General features: G+C 20.6%; 7 protein-coding genes across 7 annotated transcripts; 5 read left to right on the top strand and 2 right to left on the bottom strand.

The window, feature by feature from the left end:
- Nucleotides 1-9: 9 nt before the first annotated feature.
- SRAE_1000009400 (Beta-lactamase-like domain-containing protein) lies at nt 10-2,269 on the bottom strand (the record flags this gene model as incomplete). The annotated part of the gene is made up of 5 exons (XM_024646887.1): nt 10-96; nt 187-497; nt 536-796; nt 918-2,085; nt 2,201-2,269. The coding sequence occupies 5 exons, from the start codon at nt 2,267-2,269 to the stop codon at nt 10-12; spliced, it is 1,896 nt and encodes a 631-aa protein (XP_024501020.1).
- Nucleotides 2,270-4,171: 1,902 nt separating this feature from the next.
- Nucleotides 4,172-7,931, top strand: SRAE_1000009300 (Alpha/beta hydrolase fold-3 domain-containing protein; the record flags this gene model as incomplete). The annotated part of the gene is made up of 3 exons (XM_024646886.1): nt 4,172-4,270; nt 4,644-5,904; nt 6,853-7,931. 3 exons carry the CDS (start codon nt 4,172-4,174, stop codon nt 7,929-7,931), a joined length of 2,439 nt encoding a protein of 812 aa, XP_024501019.1.
- Nucleotides 7,932-8,772: 841 nt separating this feature from the next.
- On the top strand, nt 8,773-10,057 carry SRAE_1000009200 (Alpha/beta hydrolase fold-3 domain and Arylacetamide deacetylase family-containing protein; the record flags this gene model as incomplete). Its single annotated transcript, XM_024646884.1, has 2 exons — nt 8,773-8,925; nt 8,972-10,057. The coding sequence occupies 2 exons, from the start codon at nt 8,773-8,775 to the stop codon at nt 10,055-10,057; spliced, it is 1,239 nt and encodes a 412-aa protein (XP_024501018.1).
- A 3,846-nt stretch (nt 10,058-13,903) lies between these two features.
- SRAE_1000009100 (Poly(U)-specific endoribonuclease) lies at nt 13,904-14,897 on the bottom strand (the record flags this gene model as incomplete). Its single annotated transcript, XM_024646883.1, has 2 exons — nt 13,904-14,757; nt 14,825-14,897. 2 exons carry the CDS (start codon nt 14,895-14,897, stop codon nt 13,904-13,906), a joined length of 927 nt encoding a protein of 308 aa, XP_024501017.1.
- A 403-nt stretch (nt 14,898-15,300) lies between these two features.
- SRAE_1000009000 (Ubiquitin-associated domain/translation elongation factor EF-Ts, N-terminal and UBA-like domain and Ubiquitin-associated/translation elongation factor EF1B, N-terminal, eukaryote domain-containing protein) lies at nt 15,301-16,474 on the top strand (the record flags this gene model as incomplete). Its single annotated transcript, XM_024646882.1, has 3 exons — nt 15,301-15,377; nt 15,430-15,886; nt 15,932-16,474. 3 exons carry the CDS (start codon nt 15,301-15,303, stop codon nt 16,472-16,474), a joined length of 1,077 nt encoding a protein of 358 aa, XP_024501016.1.
- A 966-nt stretch (nt 16,475-17,440) lies between these two features.
- SRAE_1000008900 (Hypothetical protein) lies at nt 17,441-18,254 on the top strand (the record flags this gene model as incomplete). Its single annotated transcript, XM_024646881.1, has 2 exons — nt 17,441-17,483; nt 17,530-18,254. The coding sequence occupies 2 exons, from the start codon at nt 17,441-17,443 to the stop codon at nt 18,252-18,254; spliced, it is 768 nt and encodes a 255-aa protein (XP_024501015.1).
- A 1,511-nt stretch (nt 18,255-19,765) lies between these two features.
- Nucleotides 19,766-23,321, top strand: SRAE_1000008800 (Armadillo-type fold domain-containing protein; the record flags this gene model as incomplete). The annotated part of the gene is made up of 2 exons (XM_024646880.1): nt 19,766-19,837; nt 19,878-23,321. The coding sequence occupies 2 exons, from the start codon at nt 19,766-19,768 to the stop codon at nt 23,319-23,321; spliced, it is 3,516 nt and encodes a 1,171-aa protein (XP_024501014.1).
- Nucleotides 23,322-23,600: the final 279 nt, after the last annotated feature.

Below are 23,600 nucleotides of genomic sequence, written 5' to 3'. Positions count from 1 at the left end.
TTTTTTCTTTTAAAATTTTTCTTCATTTGTCTTTATCTTATTGACACCTGGAAAAAGTGATATTTGTTGTGAAAGCATATTATCTAATTGATTAACCTAAAAATATTATAAAATTAATAATTATGAAGATAAGATTATACTTCATAGTATTTTTATAATTATTTTTTAATTTTAAAATATTATTACCTTTATTACTTTTAAAGCATCATTAACTATTGACTTTGCTGTATCTTCCATAGATTTTTCTTTTGTTATATGTGATCTAAAATAATTCATAAAATTAGAAGCAACATTTTTAAATGGTGATGGAAGTTGATTTGAATTTATAGTTATTGGTAATATAGTAGTACTTTCTTTCTTATTATCATCTACAAAATATGGGGAAATTTTTGAAAATGGTCTTAATATTGAGTATGACTTTGTTTCTGGATATATTATTGGCTGTTGTACTAATTTTTGATTAGAATTTATATAATTGTTTATATTTTGATAATTTACTAAAATACTTTAAAAAAAAATAATTTATGTAACTTACATTTTGATAAATTATTATTTATTTTTTCTTCATTGTTAATATTTTTTACTTTAGATATTGGATTATATTTTAAGACAAATTCATCGAAATTAAATTCAGCTTTATCATTTTTTGTTGGATAATAAATTGGACATGTAGGACATGGTAGACATGGATGAGTAAAAATATAATACTGTAACTGTGGACCATTAAAGCATAATGGAATTGTTGTTGATGTTGTTATCATAGAATTAATTTGATTTATATCAGAAATTTTATTTTCTATAATTAAGAAAAATATTTATATTTTTTTTTAATATTTCATTAATTGTAAAGGTCAAATTTAAGAATGTTTAAGTGGTTTTCATTAATAAAAAAGACTTTTTTAATATAATTTTTTTACCTGTATTTGTTAAAGATTTAGTAGTAATTTTTGTTAATATATTAGTCATAATAGTTGGAGATTCAGTTGTAGCAGTAGTAGTAGATATTGTTGTTGGAATTTCAGTTTTAGTACTAGTAGATATTGTTGTTGGAAAATCTGTTGTAGTACTAGTAAATATCGTTGTTGGAATTTCAGTTGTAGTACTAGTAGACGATGTTGTTAAAAATTCTGTTGTAGTACTAGTAGACATTGTCGTTGGAATTTCAGTTGTAGTACTAGTAGACATTGTTGTTGGAATTTCAGTTGTAGTACTAGTAGACATTGTTGTTGGAAATTCTGTTGTAGTACTAGTAAATATCGTTGTTGGAATTTCAGTTGTTGTTGTTGGAATAAATAGTGTCGTTGGAGTATCAGTTGTAGTAGTTATTGATTTTGTTGTAATTAAAACTTTTTCCATAATAGGTTTGCAAACTTTACATCTAACATTAATAGCTGCACATTTTATACATTTAGAACAATTGTATAGTTTTTTCATATTATCAGTAACTTTAAACATTGGTCCATGACCAGGAACAATTCTATTAGCATTACAAATAACTTTTCTTCTATTAATCATTCCTAATTTTGGATTCCATGCTTCATTAATCCAATTTTTAATATCTCCATTAGCATCATTTTCATCATAAAAAAGATCACCAACAACAGCGATAGTTCCACAACAAGATGTTCTAACAATAATAGAAACATCTTGATTAGTATGACCAGGAGTATTCCAAATTTCAACGTGATGTGTTAACTTCATAGAATCATTAGTTGATAAATCCGTTGTAATATAGGTATTATCTGTATACTCATAACTAGCAAAAAAATGTCGTGCATTTGAAAATAATAATCCTTGACCAAAATGATCTGGATGACCATGTGTAGTAATAGCCATTTGTATCTCAGTTGGTGATATTTTTTGTAATGCTAAAGTTTTAAGCATTTTTTCTTTTGAAATCATATCAGTTGCTGAAGGTGAATCAACAACAATAAAATATCCATTATCTTTAATTAATGTCACAGCACCAATACATTTATTTGCTGAAGAAGTTCTTTCTAACATTCCGGTTACTAATGTTACAACACCAACATTCTTTATTGATGGAATAAATGGTTCTTTTTTTGAAAACCAACTAGTGGTACTCTAAAAATAATAAATAGTTACACCACGTGTTATATTAGGTAATATTTTAGATAAAATTAATTAATTAAATTAATAGGTATGTACAAAAAAAATATATTTATATATTTTATCTTACCATAACATTTCCATAAAAGTTAACAACAAAAAATAAATAAATAAATATATGATAGTTAAAATACATCATATAATAGTTAATATTGATAAAGTGAAAATTTTTCTAAGTAATTCAATAATAATTAGTATGAGGTTCATCTTATTTACAATCTTCTTATCCAAATACAATCCGATTTTAATTTGTTACTAATAACAGTTACAAAACTTTTAATGCCTTATCTTTAAGAAGAAGTAAAGACAACATATATATATATATATATATGAATACATATATTTGTTAGTGATTTAAAATATTCAAAACACGTAAAGAATATCTTTACAAATTTTTCAAGAAAATCTGCCTCTTTTTCTATTAAAAATATTAATGTATATATTATTCTGCTGATGTCTTCTTTTTAAAATAAATTTGATTTATTTAAAATTGTATACATTTATGAAAAAAAGTAAGATAATATTTATTATCTGTTGATTGTTAGTATTATATAAACAAAAAAAAATGAATCACAAGTTTTGTTAATTCTAAATATAGTTATAATTATATAAAAGGCGGAGAAGTTTAATAAATATTTTGATAAAATAAATTTTTTTCATTTTTGTCATTTTACCAAAAAAAATATTCTGAAAATCTTATTTTCCATAAACATGTGATGATTACTTTTTAATGAAAATATTTTTGTCAACTGTTAATTAAATAATAAGATGTAAACAATATTTTTCTTTGTCTAAATTTTTTAATTTTCTATGCCAATTATTTATTTATTTTCTGTATAAAATCATTGACTTTAAATGGTTTGATCAATAAATAAAAAACAACTTTATTCTAAATAATTTTTCTTCCTTGAAACATATTTATTATAATTAATTTTATATTGGTTTTTTTTTTACAAAAAAAAAGTAAAATAATCATTGATATAGAAAAAAAATGTATATCAATATAGTTTTAAATATATATATTTTGTTTCTACTTTTATTAAAATTATTTAATTTTAAAATTACACTTCTACAAATATAAAAAAAAATATTTAATTATTTGTCAAATTTGAAAATTAAAAATGTTGTTTACCTTGTTTTTCTTTTCAAATTAATATTCTTATCTTACCCTTTAAATTTTTGTTCCAGTCAAAAAATTTGTCACCTTCAAAAAAGAAGAATTTAGATTAACTAAAATAATTTTAAAAAAAAATATAGTTGAGTTTATCAAACTTTAATTATTATTTTCACAATTATTTTAGAAAATACCCCAGAGATAAGTAAACTATATTATAATGTTCTTTTTATTATTATTCCTATATAAAATTTAAATATAAATAATAATTATAACTTAAAATTTGTATTATATTTATCCTTTTCAATTCTAATGACCCAGTTCAAAAACTTTAATCTTTTTCATTTAAGAAGTTAATCATTGAAATATTTACCTTCTGATATATATAAATAACCTCAAAAAGTTTGATTCATTCATGAATTATTTCTCATTCATATTTTAGATTTTAAATAATATAATAAAAATTTTAAATAAATGTATATATATATATATATATATTTATTTATTATATCAACCAAATATTTCCCTCTTCTATAAACAGGTTTCTGTATTAACATTACTATAAATCTGCTTTAAAAAAGTAAAAGTTTTGAACATTTTTCCCGAAGGCAATGTTAAGAGAAAATTTATTTTAACTTCCAATACACATTTAAATTATATAATATTTTTCTAATCATTACAACAACTTTAACTAATTTTAATCATTTATTAACAAATAATATCTATTTATATATATATATATATATATATATATATATTTCAATAAAAAGAAATTTAATAAATAAATATTTTCTATACCAACTTTTTTAATTTTTTTAGACATTTATTAATACAAATATAGAAAATTCTTTTTTTTATTATCTATTATTAGATATTATAAATTATTTTACAACTTATAATCTAACTTTTAAAGTACAACATCTAAAGATGTTATCATTACTTTTAAGTGCACGATATGTTATTGGTGATTTCTTTATGGAATATTTGCAAATGATTTATTTACCAGATGAAGATAAAATTATAAGTGTAAGTTTATTCTTTTTTTTTTAATTTTATAAATTTAATTTTTATTGTTAATGAATATTAGTATAACTAATCTAAATAAATGTAATATTATTTATATTATTTCAAGAAAATTTAGGGGATATATTTTCACATAAAATTATTAAAATAATAAAATTAAAGATAAAATACATAAAAGAGAAATGTTCTATCAAAGTATATAATTTCTATTTCACCTAAAAATTTAGATAATTATCTAGAAAATTTATATTCTTACTTGATTATCTTTGAATTATAATTGTAAATAGAAATAAAAAGTATTCCATTTTTATATTATCACGTAATAATAATAATCATTCAAATTTCAACTAAAAAAAAACTTTTTTTTTATTTTTAGTTTACACCAAAAATTGTTGATGGTACATTTTCTGAATCTATAAGAATATTTAGTGCCTCTTTTATTTCAAAAATGTTTATTTGGACAGGCATTATTATTTTATTTTTGGCATTAATTCATATACCAATACCTAACAACATTTGTGATAGAGTAAAATTACAAACATTAGAATTATTATTAAGATTATCTAATGAATATTTAGGTAATTTAGTTGAAAATTTATCTGGACCTAAAGTAAGAAATATTTTTACCAGATTTTGGTTAGCATTACCTTTTTATATATTTTCTACTAAATATCCTGATTGGTTAAAAATTGAAACAATTTATATTGCTGGTGTTAAATGTAGAACATATATTCCATCAAAAAATTATAAAAAAACTGATGGTGCTATTATTTATATTCATGGTGGCGGTTTTTGTTCATTATCACCAAAATGTTTTGATTCTATGTTAATTAATTTAATAACTAATCTTGGATGTTTTGTTATTTCTATTGATTATGATTGGGCTCCAGAATATGTTTATCCACGACAAGTTAATCAGATTGAAGATGTTGTTACAGAATTTTGTGAATCTAGTTATGCTAATTTTGATATAGATCCAACTAGTATTATTATTATGGGTGACTCTGCTGGTGGTAATTTAAGTACAGTTACAACACAACGTTGTAAAAGAAAAGGTAAAAATTATTTTAAAGCTCAAGTTTTAATATATCCTGTAACTAGTACATTAGATTTTTCAACTCCATCATTTCAACAATATTATAATGAATATCCTAATACTGCTATACTTAATCCTTTTATATTAACAAGATGGTATCTTTTATATTTAGGTATACCAGCAACATCAACAAATATTAAAAAATGTTTAAATAATCAACATTTAGAGGAAGATTTTATAAATGATATAAATATTAAAGAATCATTAAATCATGATCATTTACCATCAATTTTTACAAATCCAGATATTTATAAAAAACCAGTTAATAATATAAAACCATGTCCTGAATTAGCTCCATTATATACAAAATTTGCCAAAAGTTCTGATTTTTGTCCTATAATAGCTGAGGATATGGAAAATTTACCTGAAGCTTTAATAATAACATGTGGTTATGATATATTACGTGATGAAGGAATATTATATGCAAAAAAGTTAAGTAGAAAAGGTGTTCCAGTTGACTGGAAACATTATCCATTAGCATATCATGGAATTATGAATATGCCTTACAGTGAACAAAGAACTCAAATTATTGAAGATATTAGTAATTATTTAGAAAAAAGAATTTAAAATGAAATGAATTATTTATTATAAAATATTGTGGTTTTTTTTACGGGTATATTTATATTAAAAAAAAATATTTTATATTTCAATTATAATAAATTATTATCTTTTAATTATTGTTAAACTATTTATATTTTATATAAATTAAGATTTAATTGTAAGGAATTTTTTCCAATAATTAGTAGTTGACTTGTCTAGCGTTTGACAATCATCAGCGGTAGATAAATTTTCTACTACTACTACTATTACATTATCTATCTATCTATCTCTATATATATATATATATATTTAGTTGATAGTAAATGCGCTATGAAGAAAAACGACCTATGATGTTTCAATGATGTTCTTACTTATCTACATTAGCAGAGCGCAAATATTTTTAAAAAATTTTTTATTTATTTATTTTTTATAAAATATTAAAAAAATAATAATAATTTGATAAGCATAAAATAATATATAATTATAATATATTTTTATAAATAAAATACTTTTAACCTTTATATAAAATATTAAAATTATACTGTTGACCTATTAACAATACTAATGAATATATAATGTTTAATTTAAAACACATCTATATAGTTTAATTTAATAAAACTTTAGTATACATAAATAGGCATTATATATACATATATGTATATCTTGAATCTTATATAAAAGCATTTAACCCTGTTAGAAAGTGATTATAAAGTTGTACCTATATATATATATATATATACAGATTTGCATTATTCTATAAAATCTTTTTTAATTAAAATATTTTTTAAACTTTTATATCTAAATATGGTAATATTATTAGCAATATCTATTATTATAATATTTTATTTTTTTTTTAATAAAAATATACCTAATGATATTGGTGATTATTATAAAATAAAGTTTTTTACCATTTTGATTCAAATAAGTCATTTTATTGGATTAATAATAGAAAAATTTTATGGTATAAAAGGTTTCAATATTTGGCAACGGTTATTTACAAATTTTTTATTTTCTATACCATTAAGAAAACCAAAATGGTTAATAATTAAAAATATTAAAATTGGTAATATAAATTGTAGATTATATATACCAAAAAATAATAAAAGAAAATATGATGGATGTATTATTTTTGCACATGGTGGTGGTTGGTGTATAATGAAAACTCATTTTTGTGATTTTTCATTATATAATATAATAAAAAATTTAGGTACAATTTTAATATCAGTAGATTATTCTTTATCACCAGAAAAACGCTTTGGTACAGCTATTGATGAGATAGAAAAAGTTGTAACAACAATTTATGATAATTATTATAAAGAATTAAATATTAATAGAAATAAGATATCTCTTATGGGTGAATCTGCTGGTGGTAATTTATGTTTAGCAGTTGCTTTAAGATTATCTAAATTTAGTGATAAAATACCTATTAAATGTTTAATTTTACCATATCCAGTTACAGGTGTTTTTCATTTTTTATTACCAAGTTATCAATATTATAATGATAATTTTAAAAATTCTGGTATGTTAAGTCCTGATAATATGGCAAGATGGATATTATTATATCTTGGATTAGATGATATTAAAAATGGTGTTGAAATTATTAAACAAAATGGTCATATATCTAAAAAAATTAGAGAAAATCCTATTTTTAAAGAATCATTTAATGCTAAAAAACTAATAAATTTTGTAGAAAATGTTAAATATATAGAAAATTCTAATAATTTTTCACCTCCAGATCTGGAATTAGCAAATAAAATGGAAAAATATTTATTAAACTCAGAATTTTCACCATTAATGTGTTGTAAAGAAAAATTATCATTTTTACCACCAACATTTATATTAACGTCTAATTATGATATATTACGTGATGAAGGAATATTGTTTAATAATAAATTAAAAGATGCTGGTGTATCAGTAAAATTGAAAAATTATAAAAATAGTATTCATGGTTCAATGACAATACCTTTAAGTGTTGTTGCTAATGAAATGTCTAAAGATATTGTTAATTTTATTCAAAATATTTCATAAAATATGATATAAAAAAAAAATTAATTTATATATTTATTTTATTATTTTTGAAAATATTATTAATTACTTAATTTTTACATTAATTTATTAAAACATCTAAAATAGTATAAAAGTTATTAATATAGTGGTAAGTAGTTAAAAATTTAATCTTTTTATAATCATGAACCTGCTTTTCTATCTAAATTAATTGTACAAAGTTTTAAACTTATCATTATTATTACATCTATGTCTCATTCCAAAGGCCACTTTTTTTTTATAAATTATAATCATTTACTTTTTTATATTATCATTAAAATAAATGATGAATAGTAGGTTTTTAATAAAGATGAAAAAATCTTCTTTTTTTTTTTTAATAAATTAAAAAATGTAAATGTATCTTTTTTATTAATATATTATTTACTACAAACAAATTATTTGATTAGAATAAACCAAAACTTTTATTTTTCTCTCTATAAAAACATGGGGTGATTTTTATAATTAGAACATTGATATTTAATTACATATATAAAATAAATTATTTTTCTATATTACACTATCTTATCAAATTTTGTAGCTATGCCTACAGTCATCATTTTCTACAAATTATTTCAATAAGTGATTTATATATAAAAAAAAATTTGATGTACAATTTAATATATTCTCTACTTATATTTCTTTATCATTATTCTTTTTCAATATATTAAATTTGATATATAATTAATTTCATAGTTTATAATTAAAATATTATTGTATTTAAAAGTATATTTAAAGAAAAAAAAATATTAATTAATTATTTAATAAAAATAATTTATTTTTAGAAAAATCTTATCTAAAGTTATTTTAATTTTTTTTTTTAGAAAAAATGAATAATCTAGTGATAGATTTAATAATTTTTATAATCACAATTTGTTTTGTTATATTACCAAAATTTCATATACCATTACCATCTGAAATTGGAGATAAATCTATGATACATATATTTGAAATTTGTTTAAGAATTTTTAATGAATATCTTGTAAATTAATTATTTATTTTAAACAAAATTATATAAATATTTATAGGGTACTATTGTAGGATATTTTTGGGGTCATGAAGGACGTGTGAGATTAGCAAGATTTATTACAAAAACAGCATTTATTATAAAACCATTAAAGCCTAAATGGTTAAATATATTTAATAAAAATATAAGTAATGTAGAGTGTCGTGTATATCAACCAAAAGGAAAACATAAAAAAAATGACCATGCTATAATATTTATTCCAGGAGGAGGTTGGTGCTTTTTAGAACCAAATTTTTATGATCAAGTAATTTTTCAAATAATAAAGCGTCTAGGATGTTTTGTTATATCAATTAATTATTCTAAAGCACCAGAAAATATTTTTCCATGTGCTGTTAATGAATGTGATAGAGTTGTAGAGGAATTTTGTACAAATATATACAAAGAATATAATATTGATCCAACAAAAATTGTTTTAATGGGTGATTCAGCTGGTGGTAATCTTGCTACAGTTGCTGCACAAAAATCAATGAGAAGAGGAAATAAATATTTGAAATGTCAAGTTTTAATTTATCCATTAACATCATGCTTGGATTTTAAATCACCAAGTTACCAAAAATATTATAATGAATACCTTCATACAGCTATCCTTCATCCAATGGCAATGGCTAGAGGAATCCTTCTTTATACAGGCTGCAAAAAAACTGAAGAAAATGCATATAAAATTTTAAGAAATCAACATGTATCAAAAAAAATAAGATATTCCAAAAATTATATAGATTTTCTTGATCATAATAATTTACCATTAGAATTAATATCAATAAAATCATATACAAGACCAAAAATATATGAAGAAGATGAAGATTTGTCGAATATTTTTGCTCACTTTGCTTTAAATCCAGATTTTGCTCCTATTGTTGCAGAAGATTTACATAATATGCCAAATACATTCATTGGAACATGTGGATTTGATATTCTTCGTGATGATGGTATGTTATATGGAAGTAAACTTAAGAAATTTGGTATTCCTGTTGTTAATAAATATTATCCTAAAGGAATACATGGAACATTAAATATGCCATTTAGTTCTACACAAAAAGAGATGGTTAATGATATATGTGAATATTTAGAAAAACAATTAAATGATTAATATCACATAATTTTTCAAATTACATTTTTTTTTGTAAATAACGGGTATATTTTAAGACAAAAAATAAAATTTTTTTTTTAAATTTGATAAAAGTGTATTTAAAAATATTTTATTTAACAATTATTCTGTATTTTCTTTAAGCATATATTTTTATTCAACTTTATTTATTTGTATTTCAATTTGAAAAAAAAATTTTAAAGTTTTTCTTTACCTAATGGTAAACAAAATGGTAAAATTATTTGTTGGAAAATTTTAATATAAAATTATTCTTTTTTTTTCGTATTAGAAGTATATTGAAAAATAACAAAAAAAAAAACATTATTTATTAATTGCAACAATTAAACATTAATAAATAAATATTAATTATTAATTTTTTATAAACATAACATTCTATAAAAATAATCAAAAGTATTATAATTGTTTGTATTATTATCAAACAAAAAAAAATTCAAAAAAAGATTGAAAAGTTGTATTGACAATAAAAATTGGTAAAAATAAAGTTCTTTATTTATAATTTTCTGTTAATTGATAATTTCTTGACAATTCTTTTCTTTGTTCTTTTTTTATACTAAATTTTTAATCATATATAATGTGATAAATAATAAGATATATTAATGGTATATCAATAAAATTAAATAAATATATAAAAAAAATTTTACATGATTAAATTCATTATTAAATATATATGTTATTGATTGTGTAATTGAAAGAATAATACCAAAAATATAATTAGATATTTGGCTTATAATGCTCATTTATTTTTGAAAATATTATTGAACAAAGACAATTTTTGTAGTAAATTTTATCATATTCTTCGATATTTATTAAAATGTAATTATAAATTGTATTAAATGGTATTGCTAATGTTAATTAATATAGCGATAACAATCTTGACATTAATAATACAAAAAAAATACCATTTGCTATAAATAACCAAAATTATCATATGAATAAATAAAAATAAAATTTTAAAATCATTTACTTTTTTAACTATTTATTTAATATTTTAGATTAAAATTTAAATAAAATCATTATTGTATTTTTAAAAAAAAATGTACATATATCGAATATTCAATTTCCAGAAAAAGTTACTTTTTTTTGTTCACATTTTTAGAAGTAAAGTCAGAAATCTAGAAAATTTTCATCCAATTTTTATATTTCTGAAAATAATAACGTTATGGCTATGAAGTTTATTTTTCTAAGCCTACTTTTGAAAAGAAATAGAATAAAACTAATCCCATTTTCATAGGATAAGTATTTGCTGAGATACTGAAAAGTCGGAAACAATGAATATTTTAGAAAAATTTCCGCCTTTCGTCATATTTCGCTTCATAATGAAGATAAATAAAATCAGATTTCTCCATTCGTTTTCTAATGAGTTTTTAATAAGGGTCTACCTTCAAAATTTTTTTAAACCTTAAACCACTTTCGAGATATAAAAAAATGGTGACAATGGATTACGCGCGAAAAAGTACCAAGCACAGTATTTCAAGAACAGTTAAAAATTTTAAAAAGTTTTCAACGTAGGGTATACCTTAAATTATGAAAGAAGCCCAGCGCATCAAATTTCATGGACCTGTGACTTCATTAACCTGAGTTATCGCTAGTTTCTTAAAACAATTTTTTAATCATATTTCTTATCATATCTTCATTTTTAGAAGTCCTATAAAGATGTGAATAGGCTTAATGAATTTCTCGTAAAAAAACGATCTAGAAAAAAGTATTTATTTTTAAAATTCACAATATTATCATAGAAATTGAAATTTATAAAAAATATTCCCCAATTTCGCCCCTCAACTTTGAATCCTTATAACTCCTGAAATTTCATTTTTTAAATATTGTTGATTATATGCAAAATTCATCCCATTTCAAGGGCTATCGAATGGCTATAGTAGCATATTCAATTTCCAAAAAAAGTTGTTTTTCTTTGTTCACATTTTTAGAGGTAAAGTCAAAAATCTAGAAAATTTTCAGCCAATTTTCATAATTCTGAAAATAATAAAGTTATAGCTTTGAAATTAACTTAACTAGACCAATTTTTGAATAGAAATCGAATGAAGCTAGTCCTATATTCATAGGATAAGTATTTGCTGAGATACTGAAAAGTCAGAAACAATGAATATTTTAGAAAAATTTCCGCCTTTAGTCATATCTCGCTTCAAAACCAAGATAAATGAAATCAGATTTTTGCAATTGACTTCAAATGAGTTTTCAAGTGGGGTCTACCTTCAAAATTTTTTTATATCTTTATTCATTTTCAAGATATAAAAAAATGGTGACAATGGATTACGCGCGAAAAAGTACCAAGTTTCATATCTCAAGAACCATTAAAAATTAAAATTTTTTTTCAACATACGGTATACTTTAAATTATGAAAGAAGCCCAGCGCATCAAATTTCATGAACCTGTGACTTCATTAACCTGAGTTATCACTAAATTGTTAAAACTTTTTTTAAAATATATTTCTTATCATATCTTCATTTTTAGAAGTCCTATAAAGATGTGAATAGACTTAATGAATTTCTCGTAAAAAAATGATCTAGAACAAAGTATTTATTTTCAAAATTTACAATATTATCATAAAAATCGAGATTTAAAAAAAATATTCCACAATTTCGCCCCTCAACTTTGAATTCTTATAACTCCTGAAGTTTCAATTTTTAAATATTGTTGATTATATGCAAAATTCATCCCATTTCAAGGGCTATCGAATGGCTATAGTAGCATATTCAATTTCCAAAAAAAGTTTTTTTTTTTTAATTACTTTTTTTTTTCTTTATTATTTTAGTATAAAAAATTATACATATGTATAATATCTAAATATTTAAAAAAAATTTCTAGTACGTCAGTGACTGTAAAATTAAGCCTATTTAACGAATGAAATAATATGAATTTAATTTGGAGTAACATAATATTTTTTGTTTTCAAAAACTTTCTGTTTTATTCATAAAAACATAACACTTCCAGTCAATGAAATGGTATCAAAAATAAAATTTTTTTGTGAAACAATTTAAAATATATAATATTTTTATCAAATTTTTTTTTATATTTTTGACTTTTCGTACAGCATACACTAACAACATTACAGGGAAATGATGTTAAATAATTTATATTTTAACTCAATTTTATTTTATTGACAATATATTTACTAATATAGAAAGTTACAGACAATTGATTAAAATGTTTAGTATCAATATGGATGATTAATCCAAAAATTGTTGATACTTCTACAATATTATTATCTAAAAAAATATTTAATATTTATAACATTATCAAAAAACAAACTGTTTCTGCAGTAATATTATTTCTTAATATGTTAATTAAACAATTAAAACTAACATAACTTCTAAAGAACATTTAACATATGATAGATTAAATTTTATCACAGAAAAATAGTATTATGAATTATATTTTAAATGTAAGATTTGTTAGTAATTTTTAAAATATATACTATTTTTCATGTTACATACCAAAATAATTTTATTTATACCAATCAAAAGAATTATATTTTTAAATACTTAAATATAAACCTATATATTTTGAATAATTTTTGTAGATATATCTATAATTTTTTATTTCTTATATTTCCATTATTATTATATTTTAATACCTTTTTACAAAAAAAATTAAATCATTTAAATTTGAAAAAAAAAGATAATGTATTATTAAATAATCAATGTAATTTGTCGGTAAACCAATAATAATTTTTATGTTTATATTTATTATTGAAAATTAATTTATTGCTTTAAAATATTATAGAAAAAACTACATATTTAAAATTACAATTTTAACTTCTAGTACTAATTAGAATTCTACAACTAAAATTTTGATTAAAAGCATTTTTTGCTACCTAGAATTAAATCTTCTACATCTTTCATTGAGCGGTCCAATATTAGGAAAAAGAGTTCCTATGTAAATTTTATTATTTTGATGAATTTCATAAGAAGTAATTGAGGCAGTACAACCATTAACTTCGATACCACAGCCATTATTTCCTCTTCGAAAAAGAAAACATAAAGTATAAACAAAAAAGTCATATTCAGGTGACGTTCCAATAAAAAAACTTCCACCTTTTTTAAAATATCCTTTCCATGAATATTTGACGGAAGCCATAGTTTTAAATCGTTTTATTATATAACCTTTGTAATCGAAACTTTGTTTTTGTCCTTGAGATTCCAAGTAATAAAAACGATACCAATTATGAAGGCCGGAAATTTCATCGTTTTTTATTTCACCCATAAAAACATGCTCAAAACCAGAAGTATCTGGTACACCTTTCGCTCTAGAATATGTACCAAACCAAAGTTGTTTCAACCAATTTTTATATATTCTGTCACTATTAACAAAAGGATGTTTTTTTAATTTTAAAAAATTATAAAATTCTATTCCAATTGTTGTATTCATAACTAAATTTAAAAAGTTATCAATCTCATTTGTCTCTTCCGTTGTTATTGATTCCCGTACACCAACATTCTCTATATAATTATCCATTAATGCAAAATAAGCATTAAAAGTAGGTTTTCTTTTTATACTAGTATCCACTTTTGTAAATAAAGGTAATGGTGCAACATCATTAACATTTCTTAAAGCTGTATGTCCTTGATAATTTAAAACAATACTTTCTCCTGTTGGTGCATTAATATCGGAATCATAGAATTTGTTGACTAAATCTATTATTTCATTATTTCTTACAGAAATATCTATAGAAAAAAATTATGTAAATGTAATATTTATCAAAGAAAATTGTTTTACAACAACAAAACATACTTGGTATTGATTCCTCTTTGGAGAAAAGAAAAAAAATTCCAAAAAATATGGTTGATAAAAATATTTTGAGCATAACAACTACAATTATAAGTTTAAACAAATAATAAATATATTTATTGATAAAAAACATTGTTTAAAAAAAAGTTAATATAATAAATTTACATTTATTATTATAATATTTAAATTTTTAATGCAATAAAAAATGTACCAAATAAAATAATTTTAACAATTAAAATTTATTATAATATGTATAATTTTACGAAAATAATAAAAGAATATTGATGTAAGAATAACTTTATGTCAATTACCAATTTTTAAATCACATTCAAAACATGTGATATATTTTAATAAAAAGAAAAATTTCTAATTTATTTGAATAGAAAATAAATAACAAGTTTCAATTGTTTCGTGGTAGGATATGGTATTGGAAAAGAATAAATTATGTGTCAAAACAAGTCGAAAAATATGGAAAAAAGATGAATGATAAAGAGAATAGTGTAAATTTTGTTGAAGGGTTATCATTTTTTAAAGGTGCACCTGTATCTAAATTATGGTAAGTTATATTTATTAGTTTTTTAATTAAGTTACATTATTTAAATTTTTAGGCTTTTACTTTTTATTATTTTAACAATATTACGAGTGTATTGGAATAGTACTGTAGAATGGGCATATATAATTGGATTGTCAGATTTCTGGAAAAATATATCTACAATTGATATAATATTATTATTATTATCAGTAGATGATTTTTCAACGGTTGTAGGACAAATAGGATTGATACATGCAGGAAGGCTTATTGAAAGAAGATTTGGTTCACGAAAATTTTTTACTTTTCTTTTATTTATGTGTTTAATATGTTTTCCATTATTTATTTATACATTACAATATTATACATCATATTATCATTATAACAAAAAAAAAATTTATATTAAAACTTTATCTGAAATATTTTTTGGTGGTATTTTTGTTCAATTAATCCAAGAAATTCCGGTTATTCCATATGTAAGAATTTTTGGCTTACCACTTTCTGTACATCATCTTCCTATTATATTTATGATACAGGTAAATTTTTATTTTATTAATAATATTTTATTATTCTATATATAGATTATTATGTCATCAAAATTTTCTTTTATTTCTATTATTATTGGAGGTGTTATTTCATATATCTATTCATCAAATATTATTCAAAAATCTTTAGTTAAATTAGTTAATATATCACTATTTAATAATTTAGAAAATTCAAGGTCAATTTTTTTAATATATTTATACAAAATTTTGAATTTGTTTTTTAATAAATTTTTGGAACCAAGTGATGAAAAATTACCTATTGCTTGTACAGTTGAAAAACAAAGAGAAGAACTTTTAGATATGTATGAAAATGAAATAATTCAACAACAATTAAGGCATTTTTATAATAATAATCCAAGGAATACAAATAATCCTGATGGTCAATTACATTATTTAAATAGAATGTTAAGAAGAGAAAACATTCAAAATGACGAAGAAATTGTAATACCAGAACCACCAGAAAATGCTATAGAAACATTACGTGATATGGGATTTACTAATGAAGAGGAGGTAAGAGAAACTTTGAGGAGATTTAGAAATGATATAGCACAAGCTGCTAATTATTTACTTAATAGATAAACTAATTATTTCATTTTTACAATATATTGTTAAATATTTTTTAATTAAAATAATTTAATTATATATATATATACATATTTCATTCCCTTGACGATTAAAAAAATTTGTTTACTAATATTATATATTTTAATAGATATCATCTTTATTATTATAAAAATAAAATTTGTAGTCTATATAACATAGTTGCTAATTATATAATTTTTTTTATCAATAAACATGTGTTTAATAGAGAAAAAAAAACGTGATTAGATTATAATTTTAAAAATCAAAACATATAGATTAAAAAATATTAAAAAATTATTTTTCTAGCTCGTTGAAAGTTTTCTAATCATACACTTGTAAGACGAAAGATGGAATGAATTAATTATCTTCATCGCTAGTTTAAAGATAATGTAGTACAGTTTAGTTTGTCTCTGATAGTAGTCAAACTCTTTTCTCAGAGTATATTAAACTTTGACAAACCAAGTCTGCAACGAACATCGACGTTTCAATGATAATTAAATTCATGATATAAAAAAAATTCAATAAAAACATGAAATTATATTATTTTTAAATATTACAACATATTAAATAACATAAAATTACATTAACAATTTTGTTTTTAAAAAAATAATCATGCCATTAATTATTTATTCTATCATTTATTATTATATCTTTTAAATATATTTTTTTTTAAAAAACAAAATATTTATGTGATTAAAAATAAGTTTAAAAATAGTACATATCGTATTATTATACATACACAATATCATAGTTTAATATTTATTTAATATAATATTTTCCACAAAAATGATATAAAATGAAAAACATGTTAATGTTTGTTAGACATAAAGATTGTTTTAAATAAAGGTTTAACCCTTTTTTTTACAAAATTTTCATAATATATAAAAGTGCTTCTTTTCTCTATTTAATTACTTTTAATTAAGTTAATGAGATATATTTTAATTTTATCTATCTATTGATGTTATGAAGACAAAAAATTTTGTTAGAGGTGCTATTACCATTTTATGTTAGTTTGACATTTCATTTATATTATTTATATATTTTATTTTTAGATTCAAAAAATTCTGAAAAAATTTTAGTTGGTGAAAAAAAAGTAAATACTTTGTATTTATCAAATTCACTTGGATTTCCAGGGGCCCTCCTTCAACCAGGAATTGATGAACAATTTGATTATAGAAAAACAAATTTAGATAAATTATCAAAAAATAACATTTTTAAAAGTGATAAATATGGAAGAAGTATCGCTGCTGCTAGAGGATTATTTATTGAATTAGGTATTCTTCCTATTATTGAAGGGATTTCACATAAAACAAAAATTGAAACTGCTGAAAATTATCCATTGTATAAATCATATAAAGATAAGGTAGAAAATTATCCATCTACTTTTATGGATCTTTTTGTAACAAAAAGTCTTGACATTAAAAGTTTTGTATCATTTACAAATCTTCAATTAAATACAAAAAATAATATTTTTTTTGATTTTGAGGTTTTTGTATTACCTATTAATGATTTGACAATTATTGATAAAATTTCAACAAACGTTGGTAAATTTCACTGGGTTTCAGCAGATACTATTCCAGGATTAAAGAAACTTTTTAATAAAAATCAGCTAAACATTTCAAAAAAAATTTCTCTTCAAGCTATTAAAAAAAGTGGTAATGGAAAAGATGTTCTTGAAATAAATCAATATGATTATCACTTTCAAGAAGTTATCACAAGAGTTAATAATTCTTTTGGTAACACATCTAATTCTTTAGAAGCTATGCAATATAAATAGTATATTTTATAATTTTCATATTTTATTAAATAATCATTTATAAAAGCGAAATTTTTTTATTATATTAACAAAAATAAATTATTTAAAAAAAATTTAATCAGTTATGTCATATTTACTTAATATTGTAAGAAAAATTATCAAAACTCTTGAACGAAGAAGGTAGTAGTATGTAGTTTGTTAATGATAAAGAATAAAACAAATGATAAATATTAAAGAATGGGCTGATTTAGCTACAAAAATTTAAAAAAAAAGTGCATTATATTTTAATAAAAATAAGAAAAATAATATGATAACATATATAATCTAAAAAATTATTCTTCATAATTATATTATATTACATAAAATTTTAATATTAGTAGAGTGAATAAAAATATAAAATTAATAGTTTTTGATTAAAGTAATTTCATAATAACTGACAATTTATTGATACTATAAAATTTGCAATAAAAAAATATTCTGTAAAATTTTATATTAGTATATTGCTTATTTTACAAAAATTTAGTATAGATTTATAATCTTAATAATAAATTCTCTCATATTTAAAAATATTTATAAAAAATATACTATTTTTTTTGTATATTAAAAATTTCTATTTTATTAAATATACCATAGTAAAATTATTTTTCAATTGTAAAAATTTAAATGATTATAATTAAGGATAAGTAAAAACATCTCCTGATCAACATTCATGCAATTATCAAATATCAACAAATGAGAAAATTGTTAAATTTTTAAAATATAATAGTTAATTAAGATGATGATAATTATAAAATTATTAAATATAGATATATGTTTTAGCAAAAATATTTAATAAGTAAAAAGCAGTCAAAATTAAATAAATTATTTAAAAAATTTATCATAAAACAGAATTTAAATGTTTCTAAAATTATGTATAAAATAAAAAACATGTAAAAAAGAAAAAATATTTTTTCACATTAAAATGTATGTAACTCTATTATTCTGAATTTTTTTTTCTGTCTTCAAATATGCGATTTATTTTAAGATATTTTGGTGTTTATAGTTTAACAATAATAAAAAAAATTTAAATATAGCATGATAATATAGGTAGGCTATTATAATTTTATATACAAAACAATTTCTTTTTTTTACTAGTTTTACAATATTAAAAATTTTTTAAATGATAAAATTATTTTAATAGATAGAAATAAGTTTAAAAAAGAATTTATTTTTTAATGTCATATAACAATTTCTGAAAAAATTTATCTTTATGATAAAAAATTAAGCCTTGTAATAAATTTTATTAATAACTATTATTTATTAAACTGATAATAGTTATTCATTTAATTAATATCATACTTTATATTTTTTTTAAATTTAAAATTAATCTCTTTATAATTTAGTAAACTTTATTCTAATATTGTCTTTTCGGGAAATACCCAGAAAACTTTTTTCCAATTGAACCACCCAAAAAATAGGTTGTTATAAATTCAAAATTAATTTGATAACCCATTCAAAAGTTAAAAAAAGAATTTCTTTGTTTCTTTAATAAAATGGATGATATTTATGAAATTATAGATAAAATTATTGATACAAAATTATGTTCTTGGTTTTCTGAAATAAAGGTAATTAAATATTTTAAGTTAAATTTTTTTATTTTTTTAGAAATTCAATTTAAAAAAAAAAAACCAACTTTCAGAAAGTCGTACAATAGTTGACAAAGAATCATTAGAAAAATATTTGAATTATCCAGAAACAATAAAATTTGATCATGCACAAAGAGTAATTTTTCAAATGATTTTAAAGTATTATGATGTTGAATTAGAAAAAGAATTTTTTGATAATGATAGAGAATATTTGTTAGTTTCTTTTTTTAACGAAACCACAAAAAAATCAATTATAGATAAAGATCTTTCAATTTATTATTTTTTTCTTCAAAAGGGTAAACTTACTGTTAAAGCGGTTGAATCATTTTTAAAAAAATTATGTATATTTTTTTCAAATGGACGTAATTATGTTTTAAAACTTTATCTTGATTATCACAATGATAAGGAAGAGGCAAATATTTTTTTGAATGATATTATTTTTATTCTTGATAAAACTTACAAATATCTTATTGAAAGATGGGCTATTGGAGATACGATTCAGGAACTTAAACGTTCATTTAAAAATTTACTTCAACTCATGGTAAAATTAAATGAACTTTCATATGAATTTTTTTTACAACAATTTTTATCAACTGTAACATGGGATATACGATTTCAATATGTTGTATTACCATTTTTTATTCTACCTATCAACATTACAAATGAAAATGAAGAACAAATAAAAAAGCTTATTAATGATATATTTGAAAGGACAACATTAAATCAATTTAATCGTGAATATGCTTCAATTACTTGTCCTACTATAGTTTCAATTGCTACTATTATATGTTCATCTAATTCTAATGATCTTAAAAATTGTCTTTTTTTATATTTATATCATATGTTTACATTCTCAGCAAAACAAGTTAACAGAACCGCTTGTAAATTATGGATTCCAAGATTAATTAAGGTACCAGGTTTAACTGAAATTTTTAATAAATTATTAAAAAAAATAAGTAAAGAATTTGTAGAATTAAGATCAAATTACTATAGAAGAATTAAGGAAGTTCAAGAATACAGAGAAGAGACATATATCGATCATGAAAAACATACTGATGCTCCACATGAATTAGAATTTAAATTAGATAATCTTTTATATTCTTGGATTGTAATCTATAATTCATTGATTTCAAAAAATACAAAAGAAATTCCATTTATTTTAATTGCTGGTCTTAGATATCGGTCAAATTTTGTTGCAATGGAAGCTTTTAATTTGTTTATATTAAAATTTCAATGTGTAAGTAATTATAGAAAGTATATACATGAATTTTTTTATAATCACATGTCTACAGATGATTTACAAATAAGAGAAATTATGCTTAAAAATTTAGATAAATTAAATTTGAAAAAGAATGACACACTTGCTATGTATATTAATGCTTTCCTTATTCAAGACATATCATGTATTAACTATCAACGTCTTATCATGTGTTTATCAATTTTGGATTACTTTCCAGATTGTTATGTTGGTAATGGAGATGTCTATTTGTTATGTATTGGTCATGATGATTGTAATGTAAGGAGGTTAGCATCAAAATATATTATTAAAAATCGACCAAATGATTTGGAAGTTATCTTTAAAACTGTTCTTAAATATATTGAAGAAGGAAGAAATATAGAAGTAGCAGAAGATGTCTTAAAATATGGAATTTTACAAATAGACCAATTTAGAACCAATTATGAAATTTTTCAAGAATTTTTTAATAAATTGAAAATAGAAACATCATTAAATTTAACATTTTCTTGTTATTTTGATTCAATAGTTTTAAAAAATTATAATATTACTGATATAAAAAGTATACAATTAATTGGAGAGAATTGTTTAAATATATTAGAAGAAAAATTAATCAAAGGTGGATCAGAAAAATTAGGTATATCTCCACCATTAGTTGATTTATATGAAAATCTTAAAAAAGAAATATCAAAGGAAGGTAAAAGTAATAATGAAATATCAAATGAATTTGGTATTATATTAATTTCATATTCTCAAGAACTTCTTTATAATTGCAAGACACTAGAAAATTTAATATATATGTTATCAAAAAATAATAATTCTTCAGAATTAATAGAAAAATTTTTAAAAAAAATTAGAGATTCTGCTTTAAGAACAAGACACAAAGGAATTAACGACGATAGTTGTGAAATTTATCGAAATTGTATAAAACATTTATCAAAAAATAAAAATACCATAACAATTTTACAAAATGCTTACGATGAATTTAAAAAAATGTTTTTTAATTCAAAATTTGAGGCAAGAAATTTAGCTTTCTGGAGAATATTCATGACGTTTGTAGATGAAGGTTTACAAAATTTTGATGAATTAATAACAACTACTTTAGAATTATCAATGCCTGAAAATATTTTAAATGTGAGCGATTTAATGAAAATAAGATGTTTGAAATTATTGAAAGCATTTTTATCATCATCAAATTATAACTTTACAAATTACTATGCAGAATTATTGAAAAAATTATGTAAAAATTATCCAATTGAATCATATTCGGTTCGTTCGGCTATGGGTCACGTTTTTGGAAATTTAATTAAAAAAATTTTTTGTGGTTGGCCAGAAAAAGTTCCTTATTTTAATTTTATCATCCAATATCCAAAATTATTTTATGGAGTCATTAAAGAAATTCAGTTACTTCAAAATTCTATTAACAATCCATCATTATTTTTTGTTTTAACAATATTTGAAAAATTAGTTTTTGTTGATGAAATGTTTTATGATAAGGAAATGATTGAATTTTTAGGAATTTTAAAATCAATTTTAATTAAAATGCTTCAACATACTTATAGTTTTTTTATTCGGGAACAACTTATTGGAGCATTATTTAATTTAATTCCAAATAAAAGAAGAAAAAATTTTGTTATGAAATTAGAGTGTTTTGTTAACAAAATTACAAATTCTAATTTAAAAATAACATTTGATCGTTTTCTTTTTTATGTTAAACAAGAATACCCTTATCATTATCCTAATCCAAAATTTTCAAATTATTTTTCATCATCAATCCCAGTTTATGAATCTTTAGCTATTTCAAAATCTTCAAATAATAAATTTTTATTATCAGAGATATTATTTATTTTTGAGAATGCTAAATCACCTTCAGAAAGATTACGTCTTCATGCGGCATATAAAATAGTAGCTTTGGCTCCAAATATCTCTTATCTTGAAAGTAAGACACAACTACAAATATTTTTACATTTAGGAATATTATTAATGGATGAAATTGATTTTATTAGAATGATATGTTGTGAATTTGGGACAACATCAATTTATCCAAGTATGGATAATCCTACAAGAATTTTAGGTAAAATTTCAAAATTAATTAAATGTTTACCATTATCAAAAGAAGAGATCAAAAAAATTATTGATAAATTTTTAGAAGAATATTCTTCAAAAATTATATCATATAACAAATATTTTGAACCATTAATTATTCGTTCCTTATCAGATTATATTTAAAATTATATATAAAATAGTAAACTATAAAAATATATAATTTTATAAAGATACAAAATATGTTGTATATTTTAATTGGTGTCATCATAAAAAGTTTTATCATTTAAAATAATAAAAGATAATTATAAATAAAATCTTCTTATTTGTTAAAAATACAAATATTAAAGAAAGTAAATCCTTTATAATCTGATGTCATTAATATAAGATCACACATTTAAAACATTATTATATCTTTTTCGTTTTCTTATCACAATATACTATGCTATGTATTGATGTACCTTC

The sequence above is a fragment of the Strongyloides ratti genome (assembly GCF_001040885.1).
Source record: "Strongyloides ratti genome assembly S_ratti_ED321, chromosome : 1".
Lineage (NCBI taxonomy): Eukaryota > Metazoa > Nematoda > Chromadorea > Rhabditida > Strongyloididae > Strongyloides > Strongyloides ratti.
Note: the sequence above shows the minus strand (reverse complement) of the source record. Positions and strands in the feature narration are given on the sequence as shown.